Consider the following 13661-nt stretch of genomic DNA (forward strand, 5'->3'; position numbering starts at 1 on the left):
ATCCATAACACCATAAGTAAATGTACATTTATTGCATAATTTACATGTACATCAAAGAGGGAAGAATTTAATGAAGGCAATGAAGAAGGTAGATCTTAGCTTTTGGATTTAATTGAGGGAAAAAAAAATTGATAGAAAGTGAAAACACAAAAGGGGGTTTGATCATGAAGTTGACTTGGGACCTCAACGGCCATGATGAGGCGTGTGGTGGCTTGAGGGGACAAAATCATAGAAATTGGTAGCTAAAAATGAAGGGTTGTGATGAAGAGAATAATGAAGGTATAACCTTTGCGTCTGCAATCACTTGTGTTGTGTGTGGCTTGTGGGTCTCTACATAGCTTTCTTGATATCCCTCTCATATACACACAACCACCCACTAAGCAAAAATGTGGGCTGCTAAGCCATATAAAGCCATTTCTTATTATTACAAATGTTTACTCACTAGCAAACAACACATTCAAATGTGTTAAAAGAGGCCTCTCAATCATTTATCACCCATAAATATGATTTTCTTGGACAATAATAATCATTAAAAAAAATGGAAAAGGGTAGGCTCCTAGAGTGTAGCTTTATGGTTTTTATTTTTATTTCATTACCTATAAGTACAAATTCGGGTTTGGATTTGGATTAGGCTAAAATTAGAGGATCGAGATCGGGTAAAAGTCATTTATCGCACATAAGTATAGTTTTGATTGAAAAAAATAATAATCATAAAATATAAACCTAAAAAGTTAAAAGAATGAAACACTAGGGTTTAGGGTTAGATTTAAATGAAAGTGTTACTTTTAAGTGAATTAATTTCTATTCATCGGTATGATTATGTTTAAAAATTTAAGACTTACTAAAAAACAGTCTTTAGGTCTTTTAAGTATGACCGCATACTTTTTTTAATTCGAATTAGGTTGATATCAAAGGGTGAGCATAATTTATCCCGTAAGTATGATTTGGTTTGAAAAACTAATAATCATTAAAGAAATTTAAAATTTTAACATATGGACCCTATCTTATAATTATCTGGCTTTTACAATTCGAGTTGGATTTGAATTAGGAATGGAAGGGTTGGATGGATAGAGAGGATAAGAGAATGGAGGTATGTGCAATGTAGAAAAAATGGAAAAGGAAGTGATAGTGAAGAGGAGATATGGGGCATGGTAAAGTCAAGATTCTCATACTAGAAGGGAGATTTAGCAATGGGGACCCATATTTATGAACTTGGCACAACATTCCTTTGCTTGTATAATGAAGAATAATGGATGTCCCCTAAACTTTTAGGGCCTGGACCTTGGATACCCTACATCTGAAAGAGAGATGGACAGTTGCATGAAGGGTTGCTTTCTTTTCAGTAGAAACAAATTGGTCCTAGATGGTAACATGCTATAGAGTACATTTATTTACCTATTTTCACCTAAATGTGAAGGCCATGAGGTGGGCATCCAAGCTACTTACAACTTACAAGTTACAAGTTAGGGAAATTGGAATGTTTGTAGAATATCTCGTTTAGTTGTCCTCTTTCCCATATTTTTTATCCACTAATTCTATCCCCTTAAAACATTTTTTAAATACAAAAACATTCGATATTTTCCCCCGAATTTGTGAATGAGTCAAAATTCTCTTATACAGAACAACAAATAACACGTAGTACATAAATTTCATCATAAATACGAAATATTTATCAAATAAAAATATAGAAGAAATTTCTGTAATATATATAAAGGGTTTCCTCAAGTCGGACGAAGATTGACCCTGAAGTGTAAAGTCACGATTATTTTAAGATTAATGATGATATTATAAAATTTTTATAAGTACTAATATAACAATAGAGTTCTATAATAATAGTTAATATAGACTTTAAAAGTAGATCTCAAAAATGGTTTCATGGAAAGTAGTTACAAAAATTTTCCCATATGGCATCCTATGCTCATTGAATTTTTGTACTTTGTTCACTTTACTATTGCAAACACTAAGGAAAAGGAATTCATAGGAGTGCCATGAATCTAAGCAATAAAAATAAAAAATAAAAAAGACCAATAATGAAAAATGAAATCCAAGTTTTCTTGGAATTATGATTCCAATCTTGAGTTTCCTCGGAAACAGGTTTCCCAGATAGGACAAAAGTCCCCCATTAGGCCATGTTCCCAACAGTGAAAAAAGACTTTGACTGCAAAACCAGATTTCACTTCCCTCACTCCTCACTTTTATCTTCCTCCATTTTTGTCTCCTTTCAACTCAAAATTCAACCTTTTTACATGGGAAAAAAAAAAAAGAAGAAAAAACACTTTTGATTGATTAAAGAAAACATGAGATTTGGAAAATCTTTGCAAATATTTTTTTGTTTTGCAATGTTGTCAAAGACTTTGGCAAGAATGATTGGGCTGAATTTGACTAGGGTTAGACTCATCAAATAAATCAAATCCCGACAAAGATATATGAATTAAGAGTGATTATCAAATGGGTCCACCCTTTTTTTCTTTCTCTCAAATGATGAACCATGTCTCACTTGCAAACCATATCTCCAATCTCCGATTTAGTCAAACACCAAGACCTCTGTCTTATTATTGCAAATTTTTAATTTTTTTTGTCCTTATATTAGTATCAAACTTGGTTATTTATTTATAAAAAATAATATTTTAACAAAACTTCGATGTGTAAAGATGCTTAAATAAATGTTATTTTAAAATGTACTAATTATGCATAAGACGTTTCTGAAAAGGAATCGATAGATATTTTCAAATATATTATTAAAAAAATAAATCGATTTAATAAGTTCAATCGATAAAAATTATGAAAATTTTGTTCATATTATTATAAATATACCATCCAAAGGAGATGAATAAATAGATCCAATCGAAGACGGTTTGATCTATATTTTTTTTTTATCTTTATGTGAATAATATGTTTATAATTTTTGAAGAAAATCCCTTTGAAACAATGGTTTAAAATTAAAAATCGTTTTAAATTATCCTTTAAAATGATTAAATAATTTTTAAAATTAAAAAGTTTACTATAAAAATTGGAAATAATTAATGAATTAATTGGGCATTGGGATGAGAAAATGAAAAATGGCATGATTTCCCACAAACATCGAGGAGGAGGAGGAGGCAGTGGCAGGAGGAGGTGGCAGAAAATGATCCCTACAAACCCCACAAGGGCCACAGGGAGGGGGGTGGGGGGACCACCGCCACCACCCACCACCACCCCACCACCCCATCACCCCCCACCCCCGCTGCCCTTCGTCTTACCCTTTTTTATATTTCAGTTCCCGAGGTGGGGTCACCAGACATCTCGTTCCCCCGGAATATTCTCCGGCCAAAAGATATCGACTTTTCCGGCGAGTCGTCCGCCGCCATACCACTATGATAGATGTGGTGGAAATGGCCAATCTCCTTTGTGGAGGTTGGGAAACACACATCATTTCCAATTAGCTTCTGTGTTTGTCCTCTTTGAGCAAAGACCTCATCCCCATATTTGTAAATATTAAAATTAAAAACTTTAAACCCAAAATTTAAATAAATTTACAAGAAGTAAATATTTTATTTTTCATAATAATATTTTAAATAAAATAAAATAAAATAAAAACTATTTTTTTAGTTTTTTTTTATATTATTTTTGCAAAATTTTAGAAAATAATATATATATATATATATATATATATATTTTATAATTATGGAGGGTGTTGTTAGAGTGGATGGTGGGTGGTGCGAGTTGGAAATTGGAATGCAGCTTTTAGCATTGAATGTATTTATGAGTATATATATGATATATCTTCAATATCAACAATCTTTTAAAGCAGATTTCGCATTATTAATAAAATCTTGGCTGTTAGAGACTTTAGACAGGGACATGAGATTTCGTTCTCTCTATCACTACATGCTCATTTTCTCACGAGATATTGCACTGTACATATCTCCCGATTATTTCCCTTACTGTCATGTTTTGTTCTCCAAAAATTTGAGAAAATAAAATATGGGCATAAAGTTGAATTTTGGACCAAAATAGCCTTTTTACGAAAAAATAAAAATAAAAATTTAATCTTCTTATAGAACTTATATTTAAAATGGGCTTTTTATTGCCTCGTAGAAATCATTTAATTAAAAATATATTTTAAAAAAATTTAAAAATATATTTTAAAAAAATTTAAGTTGAAACTTTAGTAACTAACTAAGACTTTAGCTTATTTTTTAACTAAAATCTTAATTAATAAATTGAGGTTTTGTTGTGGGAATGATGTGACACTCACGTGATGGAAAAAAGATTACATCATGTATGTTTTTGTGCTCAAACAAGGCATTTTTAGCTTTATATATTTATTAAAATTATTTAGACTTATATTTTTTAAAAATAAATAATTTTAAAATATAATTTTTTAATTAATTAATTATATTAAATTATATTTTTATTTTTATTTATTTTTTATAATGAATTAAATATGAGAAAATCAGTGTTTAATATTTCAAATCAAGGTAGTCTTAAAGGCTAATAAATAATTATTATTTCAATCTTGTTTTTATCTTTTAAAAAATCCACTATTTAATGTAATAATTACTAAAGTTATTACCAAAATTTGACTATTAAAAAATATTTTTCACAAAAATATTCTATTATTAATTAATATAAATCTAACTTTATTTTATGTAATTATTCAATTATTCTTAACCACAAAAAAATCCCAGATTATTCCAAAATCAAGTAATAATCAATGAGTAGAGAATGGATAATGACGAGAAATTCAATTTATCTCGATAGGATAAATAGAAAATGAAAGGAGTAAATTACATACATCGACCGGCTATAGCCGGTAAAAGACAAATATTTAATGGGACCAGTGGCCGGAAAATTCAGGAGGGGAAATATTTACAAGTAAATCGTGGAGATCTCACTAAACCCTTGAAGCTCGGAGTATCAGATTTCATTTTTCTGCTTTTTAAAAACACTTTTTCTCTGTTTCCTGTTGTGTTTTTTTTCCCTCTTCATTGTGTTTTTGTTTTATAAAAACAGCTTTCTCTGCTCCCGTTCTGTCTTCAAAGTCCACCTGTCAACCTTTACTGTTGGCTGTCCTCCTCTCTAAGCCACTTTGCTTGCCTTTCTCTCATTTGTTTCCACTGCTTTCTCTCGCTGTTCTCAAGCCTAAGCTGCTCTCTTGAAGTGGGTTTTCTGTGGGAAAAGGCAGTTGCTTTGTTTTGTGGTTTTGGGTGTCTCGGCATTTGGTCTGGGTCAGACCCAGATCGTGGTTTGCGGGTGTGGGGAGCGGTATGAGAAGAGACTGCTTTGTGGGGTTTTGATTTGTGATATGGGTGGAGCAGTGAAGATGGAGTCTGTGCTGAAGAAGACGCTCAAGAGTCTCTGCTGCAGTAACGGTTGGACTTATGGGGTTTTCTGGCGTTTTGATGAGCGAAATTCCATGTAAGTTATATTTTTGTTTTTGTGTCTCTGTTTTCTCACCCCTTGTCTGGTTGGTGAGAAAAGAAAAGAAAGATTGTGGGTCTTACTTTTTTCTTTGTTGCTATGGTTTCCGCTGAGGAAAACCTCAACTCAAAGGAAGCCGTGTAGTTCCATACTTCTATTAGTTTCAGTTGAACTGGAGGTTGTGGTTTTCTTTCGTTTCTTTTTATTTTCCTGTATTTTCTCAGAAACCAACCGAACCATTATGGTCTGTTCGTTTGCTACTTTGATAATCTCAATGTTTTTTTGGCCTGTTTTGGGTACAAATTTGTTTCAAGATATGATTTTTCTTCTAGTATTTGCAGATTTTACTTCGCTTGTTTTGTTTTCTTCTGTGTAGTTTCATCACATGGGTCTTCAAGTCAATGGGGGCTACTGAAGATTAATTATTTTTCTCTCATTTTAAAAATTTTTATTTATTAACTATTTTTTCTCATTTTTAAAACTTTAATGTCTTCTTCTGGTTTTCTCTATGGACTAATGTTTAATGCAAGTGGGGATCAACTGTCAGACTGAAATATGATTTATTGTTTAAATTTTTTATGTTATAGCTTTTGTTTTTTTCTTGCTGTGACCAGAGCATATGAGGAATTGAAAATCCCTTTACTTTTAATTTTTTTCCTCTTTGGATTTACATGCTGATGCTGATCTTACAGACAAATGGGTTTTAGGAGAAATCACCAGTTTTGTTGTCTTTAGTTTGGCTTTTCTTGAGGAGACAAAAGGGGGAAAACATGTCTGAAATGGTTAAATTTGGCTTCCTTTCTTAAAGATTTGTTTATTTTCTGTTTGTTTTTGTAGAACCAAATGCAGGATTAGTTTGTTTTGGAATCTAATTTAGCAAGTTTAATGTGGTTGGATTAAACTACTCCCTTTAAAATTTGTATTGATTTTGATGTTGACCGGCCTTAATCAAACTTAAAGGTTTCTATATATGATCAAATTGTTGTTGAATTTTAGAAATGTTCTTTCTTTTTTGTCGTTTTGCAGAAAATATTGTAAAATTCAACATTTCTATATGTGGGGTTTAGGTTTTGCTCATTCCTTTAATTCTATGATATGTTATCCACACTAGGTTGTTGACCTCGGAAGATGCCTATTATGATGAGCAAATGGGGGTTGTGATTGACAGCATGCTTTCTAAGGTCCATACGCTGCGTGAAGGGTATGCTCAACACCTTACTCTATTTTTCTGTTATTGAGTCTATAAATTTTGAATTCGTTCTGCGCTTACTACAATTTCCTCTAGAAGATGATTTGTTTTGAAAATTAGAAGCATTAGGCAGAACTCTGACCATGGTTGTCATTTTTTGTTGTCTCATTTAGAATAATTGGTCAAGTTGCTTTCACCGGGAAGCACTGTTGGGTATTCTCAGATGCTCAGAGTGGAGAGTGGAATTCTTTGTGCTCAATTGATGGTGAAGATATATCCCAGGTATATAAATATATATATATATATATTTGAAGATTGAATGCCTGTTTATTCTTTCATGTGAAAAGGAAACTCATATTTTTATATAAGGGTATTAGTAAAATTAAAATGTCTGCTTACAGCTCAATGGATTATTCTTCTTTCTTCTTCATCTTTAACTAGCTGTCTTTTGTTGTTTAAAAGGAAACAGTTAGTCAAACTGGATGTTCATTGTTCTCACTTATAAGACATTGTCCTTTGGTTCTGCAGGATGATTCTGAGATTCATCGTCAATTCTCCTCGGGAATAATAAAGGTACTCTTATTTTTCCGCTCACATATAATCTTACTTTGATCTAAGTATAATAAAGATTCATGATATGCCACTGGACTCTGTGGTCCATAGACCATGAGCCATATGTAATGATAGTGTGAATCTACTTTGCAGACAATTGCAGTAATTCCTGTGGAACCACGAGGAGTGGTACAGTTTGGATCCAACCAGAAGGTTAGTACCATGGAAACTTTTGAAATAATATAGAATCAAGGTTTTTAGATGATTGGAACCATGGGCTTGAGTCATATCTAAAGCTCAGAAGCTATAGAATTTGCGAAGTTATTATTCTGTTAATCCGCAAATTCAGAAGAAATTCAGAAGAAATTCGTGTTCTGACTCCTTAGATTGTGCATAAAATACAATGTTCTAGAATCTAGATGGATTGAATGGATTTTGGTGATATACATTTGGGTTTATTTCGTTATATGCCAATTTTCATCAATTACCTTTAGCAGTGTTTCCAAGATGCATGTTTTTGATGACATGATATTTGGTTTTTTCGATCGTGTTATTAACTAATCAATTTGAAAGCAAATATGATTGACTGCTTCATGGTTGAATACTTCCCATTGATTGTACTGTTTTTGATGCTGCAGATTGTGGAGAGGTTGGAATTTTTGGATCTAACAAAAAGATTGTTCCGAGAGATGGAAAACATTGATGGGCTTATGGTGTTGAGCAATGCACCTTCTGCTTTGAACAGTGAAATTTATGATCCAAGTGGATTCTTCTCTTCCTTAATTTCATCTGGAAGCTCCAATCTTGGGAATATCAAATCTGAGCATGGCAATGGCCATAAAGAGCTGATAGAAAAAGCTTCTGCTTCAACAAATCTTACTCAGTCTTCCTCTTTTACTCCTGAAATGCAACATGAAAGGATAACCTCCATGATTAGTAGCACATCCCATCTTAGAAACCAGTTGCAAACAGCTGGCTTAGAAGCTCAGTTCATGCTGTCTGATCAGCCTAATTCTCAGATACAGCAGATGTTTTTACAGTCAGCCTCTTCTGTCAACAACCCAGCTGCTAGAACCCCTTGCATCAGTACATGGAGTAGTGAGGGTTCTACTCTGACTTCACTTGAGCGACAACTGTCATCTGAAATGAGGGCTCAAGTTTCTCAAAATGCAGTTCCTGGAAAACCAAATACTGTTGCACTTTGGGGGAACCTGGTTCAGGATTCTCAAGTGGACTCAATGTTTACTTCACTAGAAAGCACAGAAAGATTGATTGATGAAGAGAAGGATTTTCAATGCAGGCTGGGAAAATCAGTGAACAACCAGTATGCTGCTCCATTTATCCATGCGACCGAAGGTGAACTTCTGGAACAATCAACTAGCATACTTACGCTCCCTGAGGAGTGTAAGCCAGTTGATTTTAAAACAGACCCATCCAAATCCTACTCTGTGGATAACCTTTCTCAGTGGTTTGGTCCCCCGCGAGAGCAGAGCATCAAAGGAATGGCTTCAATGTTGACTAATGACCAGTCACAATCAGTGGGGATTACTTCATTATCCTCTGGTTTGGACAGAAGTGATTTTCTCGTTGACTTTCCAGTCAAACATCCAGCAAGTTCTATGCAAAGTTCCGTCATTAATATGTTCAGCTCTGATGGAAAGGAGAGATCTTTGAATGTGCCCAGCACTGAAAATGATCTGTTTGATGGTCTGGGGCTGGATTTTGGGTTTGAACTGGCAGGGGAGTCTTGGGAAGATTTTATAATGCCTCTATTTAATGATGGTCAATCAACTCTTAGTACTGGTGTTTCAGAATGCATTTCAGAGTTGGATGTTGGTTCCATGGCTGTCCCCAGGAAAGGGTTATTCTCTGAATTAGGACTTGACCAGCTTCTAGATGATATCGTTGGCAATTCTAGTTCTGTTACTAAATCTAATTCTGAGGATCAATTCTCCTCTACTAAAAGAAGAAGACTTGGAAGTTCCTCGGTTAACAGTAACCAAGTTCAGTCTGCGGGTCTTTCTTCTTGCTTCAGTGGGAGCATGAATGTAATGCAACCTGTGTACAACCTGGATAAGACCAACAGTCTTGTACCCAAAAAAGAGGTCATCCCAAAATCGCAGGTAGGCTTATGGATTGATGACAGCTATAGCATCAATGCTGGAGGTTCTGTTGCAGCACAACCTAAGAGGCCGGTGGAGCCTGCCAAGGCCACCAAGAAAAGGGCTAAACCTGGGGAAAGTACTCGACCAAGGCCCAAAGACCGGCAGCAAATCAAAGACCGTCTTGAAGAGTTGAGAGGGATCATTCCTAATGGTAGCAAGGTACATATTTTTTGGATCTGTTTGTTTGTGCAGAGATATAGAGAAAAGAGTTTGTCCTTATTAATGGAAAAAAAATTTCATTGAAAAGAAAGCAAATTCCACAAGTATTATACAACTTGTTCTTTTATCATGCATGTTTTTTCCCCTTCTTTCTTTTTATGGCAAAACGAGTATCAATATTTTTGGAAGCTAATCATGCAAGTAGTGGGACTTCTGGAAGGATATGCTGGATAGGTTTTTGTGCCCATACAGTTATTCTAAACACTGCATTTCATGTTGATGATTGATATTGGCTTTCTACCGCCGCATAAAAATATTGATGCATTTAAATTGGTTTATGTAACAGTGTAGCATAGATGTTTTGCTGGATCGCTCCATCAAACACATGCTTTTCTTGCAAAGCGTGACAAAATATGCTGACAAACTTAAACAAGTAGATGAGCCAAAGGTAATCAATCAGCTGGTTGCTTATTTCTGTTATTCAAATTTGTTATTGCATGTTTTAGTTGGGGGGTGGTTTGGTTTAGTTTACTGATGGGTATGACAAATGATTTATAGCTGATTGGCCACGAGAATGGAGTGGTTCTGAAAGACAACTCTAGTGGAGGCAGTGGCAACAGCGGCGGTGGTGCTACATGGGCATTTGAAGTCAGTGGTCAAACAATGGTTTGCCCAATTAGAGTTGAGGATCTTAATCCACCTGGCCAAATGCTTATAGAGGTATATAGAATAAGCCAAAGAAATTTTTATGTGAATTGCCTATTTCTTGAAGGAGAATATCCCTTTGAATGTATTTCTGTTTCTGTTGCAGATGCTTTGTGAAGAACAGGGGTTCTTTCTTGAAATAGCAGACATAATTCGCAGTTTTGGCTTGAATATCTTGAAGGGAGTGATGGAAGTTCGAGAGAACAAGATATGGGCACGCTTCATTGTTGAGGTAAACATTAAAATAATACATAGAAGGAAATTGAATAACCAATTTTCATCTTTGCCTCGATTTCTTCTGTTCATTTTTCGTTTTCTCAGCTAGGGACCTGATCTTTAGTGCTATTTTACAGGCAAACAGGCATGTAACAAGAATGGATATATTCCTTTCCCTTGTTCAGCTTCTACAAGAGACAGCAACTACTGGGGTCAGTCCAACTAATCAACCTAGTAATGTCATCGATAGTGGGGTTCCTCCATTCAACAATTACCAGCAACCTTCAGGGCCACTTCCCATCAGCTTGGCTGAGACTCTTCGGTGATCAAATGCATAAATAGGGTTTCAGAAATACCTTGAGCATTCATCTACTGACTGACCGCCTGCTATGATTGGTGTTCTGAAAATTAACAGCCACAGTCAGAGAGAAAAAGAAAACAAAAGAGAAGTAAAGAAAAGGGTTTTCCATCCCATTTCCACTACCCTGGAAATGGCAATGAAATGTGCATATGGTTGATATAGACAGGGAAATACTACAAAGGAATATCGGATGATTTTTCTCCTTTCCAAACAGTTTGCGATTAGAGTGTATGCCCGGTGAGGGAGGTGAAACCATGAATCTAAACTTCTCCTATAATCCATGGGGTTTGATGGGATTTGTGTTGGGTTACAGATGTGGGAACAGAAATGGGAATGAGAACCATTTTTTGCTCTCTGTTTTTTCTTTTGTTTTTTTATCTTTTTCCTCCACCTCCTGCCATAACCTGTTTATATCTAGAAGCTGATAAACCATTTAGTTATAGGCTAACCTGTGATTTGTTCTTGGACTCTGTTGTTGTTTCTTTAATAGAATAATATCAAAATTTCTCCTCTCTACGATGTTGTCTCTACCTCAACTTGAGTCCTAGTTGGATCATTATATTCTTGAATGTTTTGCAGAAGTTCACACCATTCTGGAAATTGCTTGTTGAAAGTAACATCAACGGTGAATTACTTTCAATTAAACCTATAAAATTTCCTAGAGTTTGAGATAAAATTCACTTTTTGATCAAAATTCATGACTTAAAGCTAAGTTCACTGCTGAAGTGTTTCTGAAAAATGTCCACCCACCTGCTACATTGGACTAAATCAAAAGGGCAGCGTTTCTTCTCAAGCTTTAGCTGGATTAGATCCTCCATTTTTTAGCTGAAAACAGCAGTTAGAACCGGGAAACTTAAAACCTGGCAGGCAGTGTGAGCTAAGCCCAGGCAGGATTGTGGATTTGGGTGGCTCCAACAGAGGAATTACAATCTAACACAAACCCATAACTGGGTAGTGTTTCCTCCATGTTCAGGTTGTGGTGGATCCTAGGTCATTTGCTGAATCATCCACCACCAAGAGAACATATCTATTGACTGCTACATCAGAAGAAAAAGAAAGCATAACTGCCTATACCATTTCAAACCCTGAATTGAAACCTAAGCAAGAGTTTAAAAAGTCTAAACCGGCTTTCTGTAAAGTGTAATGGCAGTATACTAAGCATATGATAAGGACATTGTGGCAAAAAACAATTGAGAATGTGTGGAGTAGAAGAGCACCTTGTGATAGTTGAATTTGCCTTTCAAATCAGTGCTGCAACTGTGGAAAGGCTCCCAAAAATGGAGATAAGTGGTCCTATTCTAATGAAAGCAGCACTAACCAATCACTTTTTATAAAGATAGCAGGCTGGTGGGTTCATTTCATTACCTAATTCGCCTTGAAAATAAAGGGACAGCCTGAACTGATGGGGTTTTATAAAGAATGAAACCAAGTCAGGTGCATGGAGGCCAATGCGCTTGTTCTTCTTAACATTAACAAATGATATACCAAGAATTCCAAGTCTCATACTCGGTTTCCCACTATACAAAAGATTATTAATGTTCCTAAGAAGATTCTAAGATGGTTTGACACTAGATTACTAATTGGTAGTTTGGTCATGTGGAACAAATACACTTTACCTTTTGTGTTATGCATCAATTTCCAGCCAAAACCTAATCAACTTTATAGCTACACATTTTTTTAATTCAACATGGTTTTCTTTCCATAAAATATTTCAAGGAACACAAAGTATAGTGGCTTTTATTGATAACAATTCTAGCTAGGCTTGTTTAAGATGATGGAAAGTTGGTCCATTTGCAGTTTCACCTCTGCAATTTCCCAGAAAAGGACTGCATATTGGCCATGTTAAAGGTTTGCTCGTAAGTATATCACCATCAAATGAGTTGTAAGAACCTGAATGTCGGCTTGGAACTTTTCATGACAGGGCACAACGAGGATATGATGAGCAAAAATATCTTAGTGTTAGAATGCTTGTGTTGAGATAAGCTCTTTCGCTTAATTTTCTTATCCATGGAAACAGTGAGAGGAATCTGATCAAAGATCCACTTACCATAATGGACTAGCACAGCACATGAGCAGAATGGTAATGTTATTTTAGTGATGTTTTGTCTTCTATTTTCAGCCTACTTTAATGTCAACTCCCCATTCAAAGGTGGACTCTAGGTCACCAAGGAAGCCAGTGTGTGGCTGACAACTATTTTCGCCGAATTTTCATGACATTAAGGCCTAAAGAGAACATATAATTCCTAAACAGGAATTACCCAGTTCTCTGATTACATGGTGGACATCTTTCCAATCCCAGTTTGTAACAGAACTTATGAAAAAAGTCACTGCTTGAACTTGATTTGTTTGCTATCCCTGGACTTGTTTTCTTGAAGTAGTTCCCTTGATATTCATAGTTACATGCTTTACAGACGTCTCAATATGTTTGATGGTTAATGTAACCATACTGCTCTGTTAGGAAAAGAATGAGGACACATATACTGAACTTCAACTAGATCATTCTATTCGGGTTTGGGAAGATATGGGCAGGGTTAGATAGCCCATTATTTTCCCCAGGGACAAGGTTCTTTGAGTCTGTTCGAAAGCTAAACTCCATTTTGATTTCGCCTTCTAACACTTTATATGATTTGTCACATGTACACATTACTCAGAAAGTTGAAGATCATCTCAGTCACCTCTGTCCGACAGTTGGTTCCAACTATGAAAATAAACAATCACCCTTTTAGGATTTGCATGCTTGGCCGACGTCATTAGATTTTTGTAAATATTTTTTTATATTTCTGAAAGCAACACGAGACAGCACATGCCTCCTCTATATACATAGGAGCTTCAAATACTTGGCACTATCATCCTAGCATAGCCCTTTCTTTCAACCAATTCTAGTAATCAGTACTTGCGAATGACACGAAAA

General features: G+C 35.1%; 1 protein-coding gene across 1 annotated transcript; it reads left to right on the plus strand.

The window, feature by feature from the left end:
- Positions 1–4842: 4842 nt before the first annotated feature.
- On the plus strand, positions 4843–11266 carry LOC100247886 (transcription factor LHW). Its single transcript, XM_010661556.3, has 10 exons — positions 4843–5400; positions 6515–6604; positions 6766–6874; positions 7121–7165; positions 7298–7357; positions 7783–9468; positions 9815–9916; positions 10027–10188; positions 10280–10405; positions 10527–11266. Exons 1-10 carry the CDS (start codon positions 5288–5290, stop codon positions 10713–10715), a joined length of 2682 nt encoding a protein of 893 aa, XP_010659858.1. The 5' UTR covers positions 4843–5287; the 3' UTR covers positions 10716–11266.
- The last annotated feature ends 2395 nt before the right edge of the window (positions 11267–13661 follow it).

Source organism: Vitis vinifera, chromosome 2 (genome assembly GCF_030704535.1).
Source record: "Vitis vinifera cultivar Pinot Noir 40024 chromosome 2, ASM3070453v1".
NCBI classification, from domain to species: Eukaryota; Viridiplantae; Streptophyta; class Magnoliopsida; order Vitales; family Vitaceae; genus Vitis; species Vitis vinifera.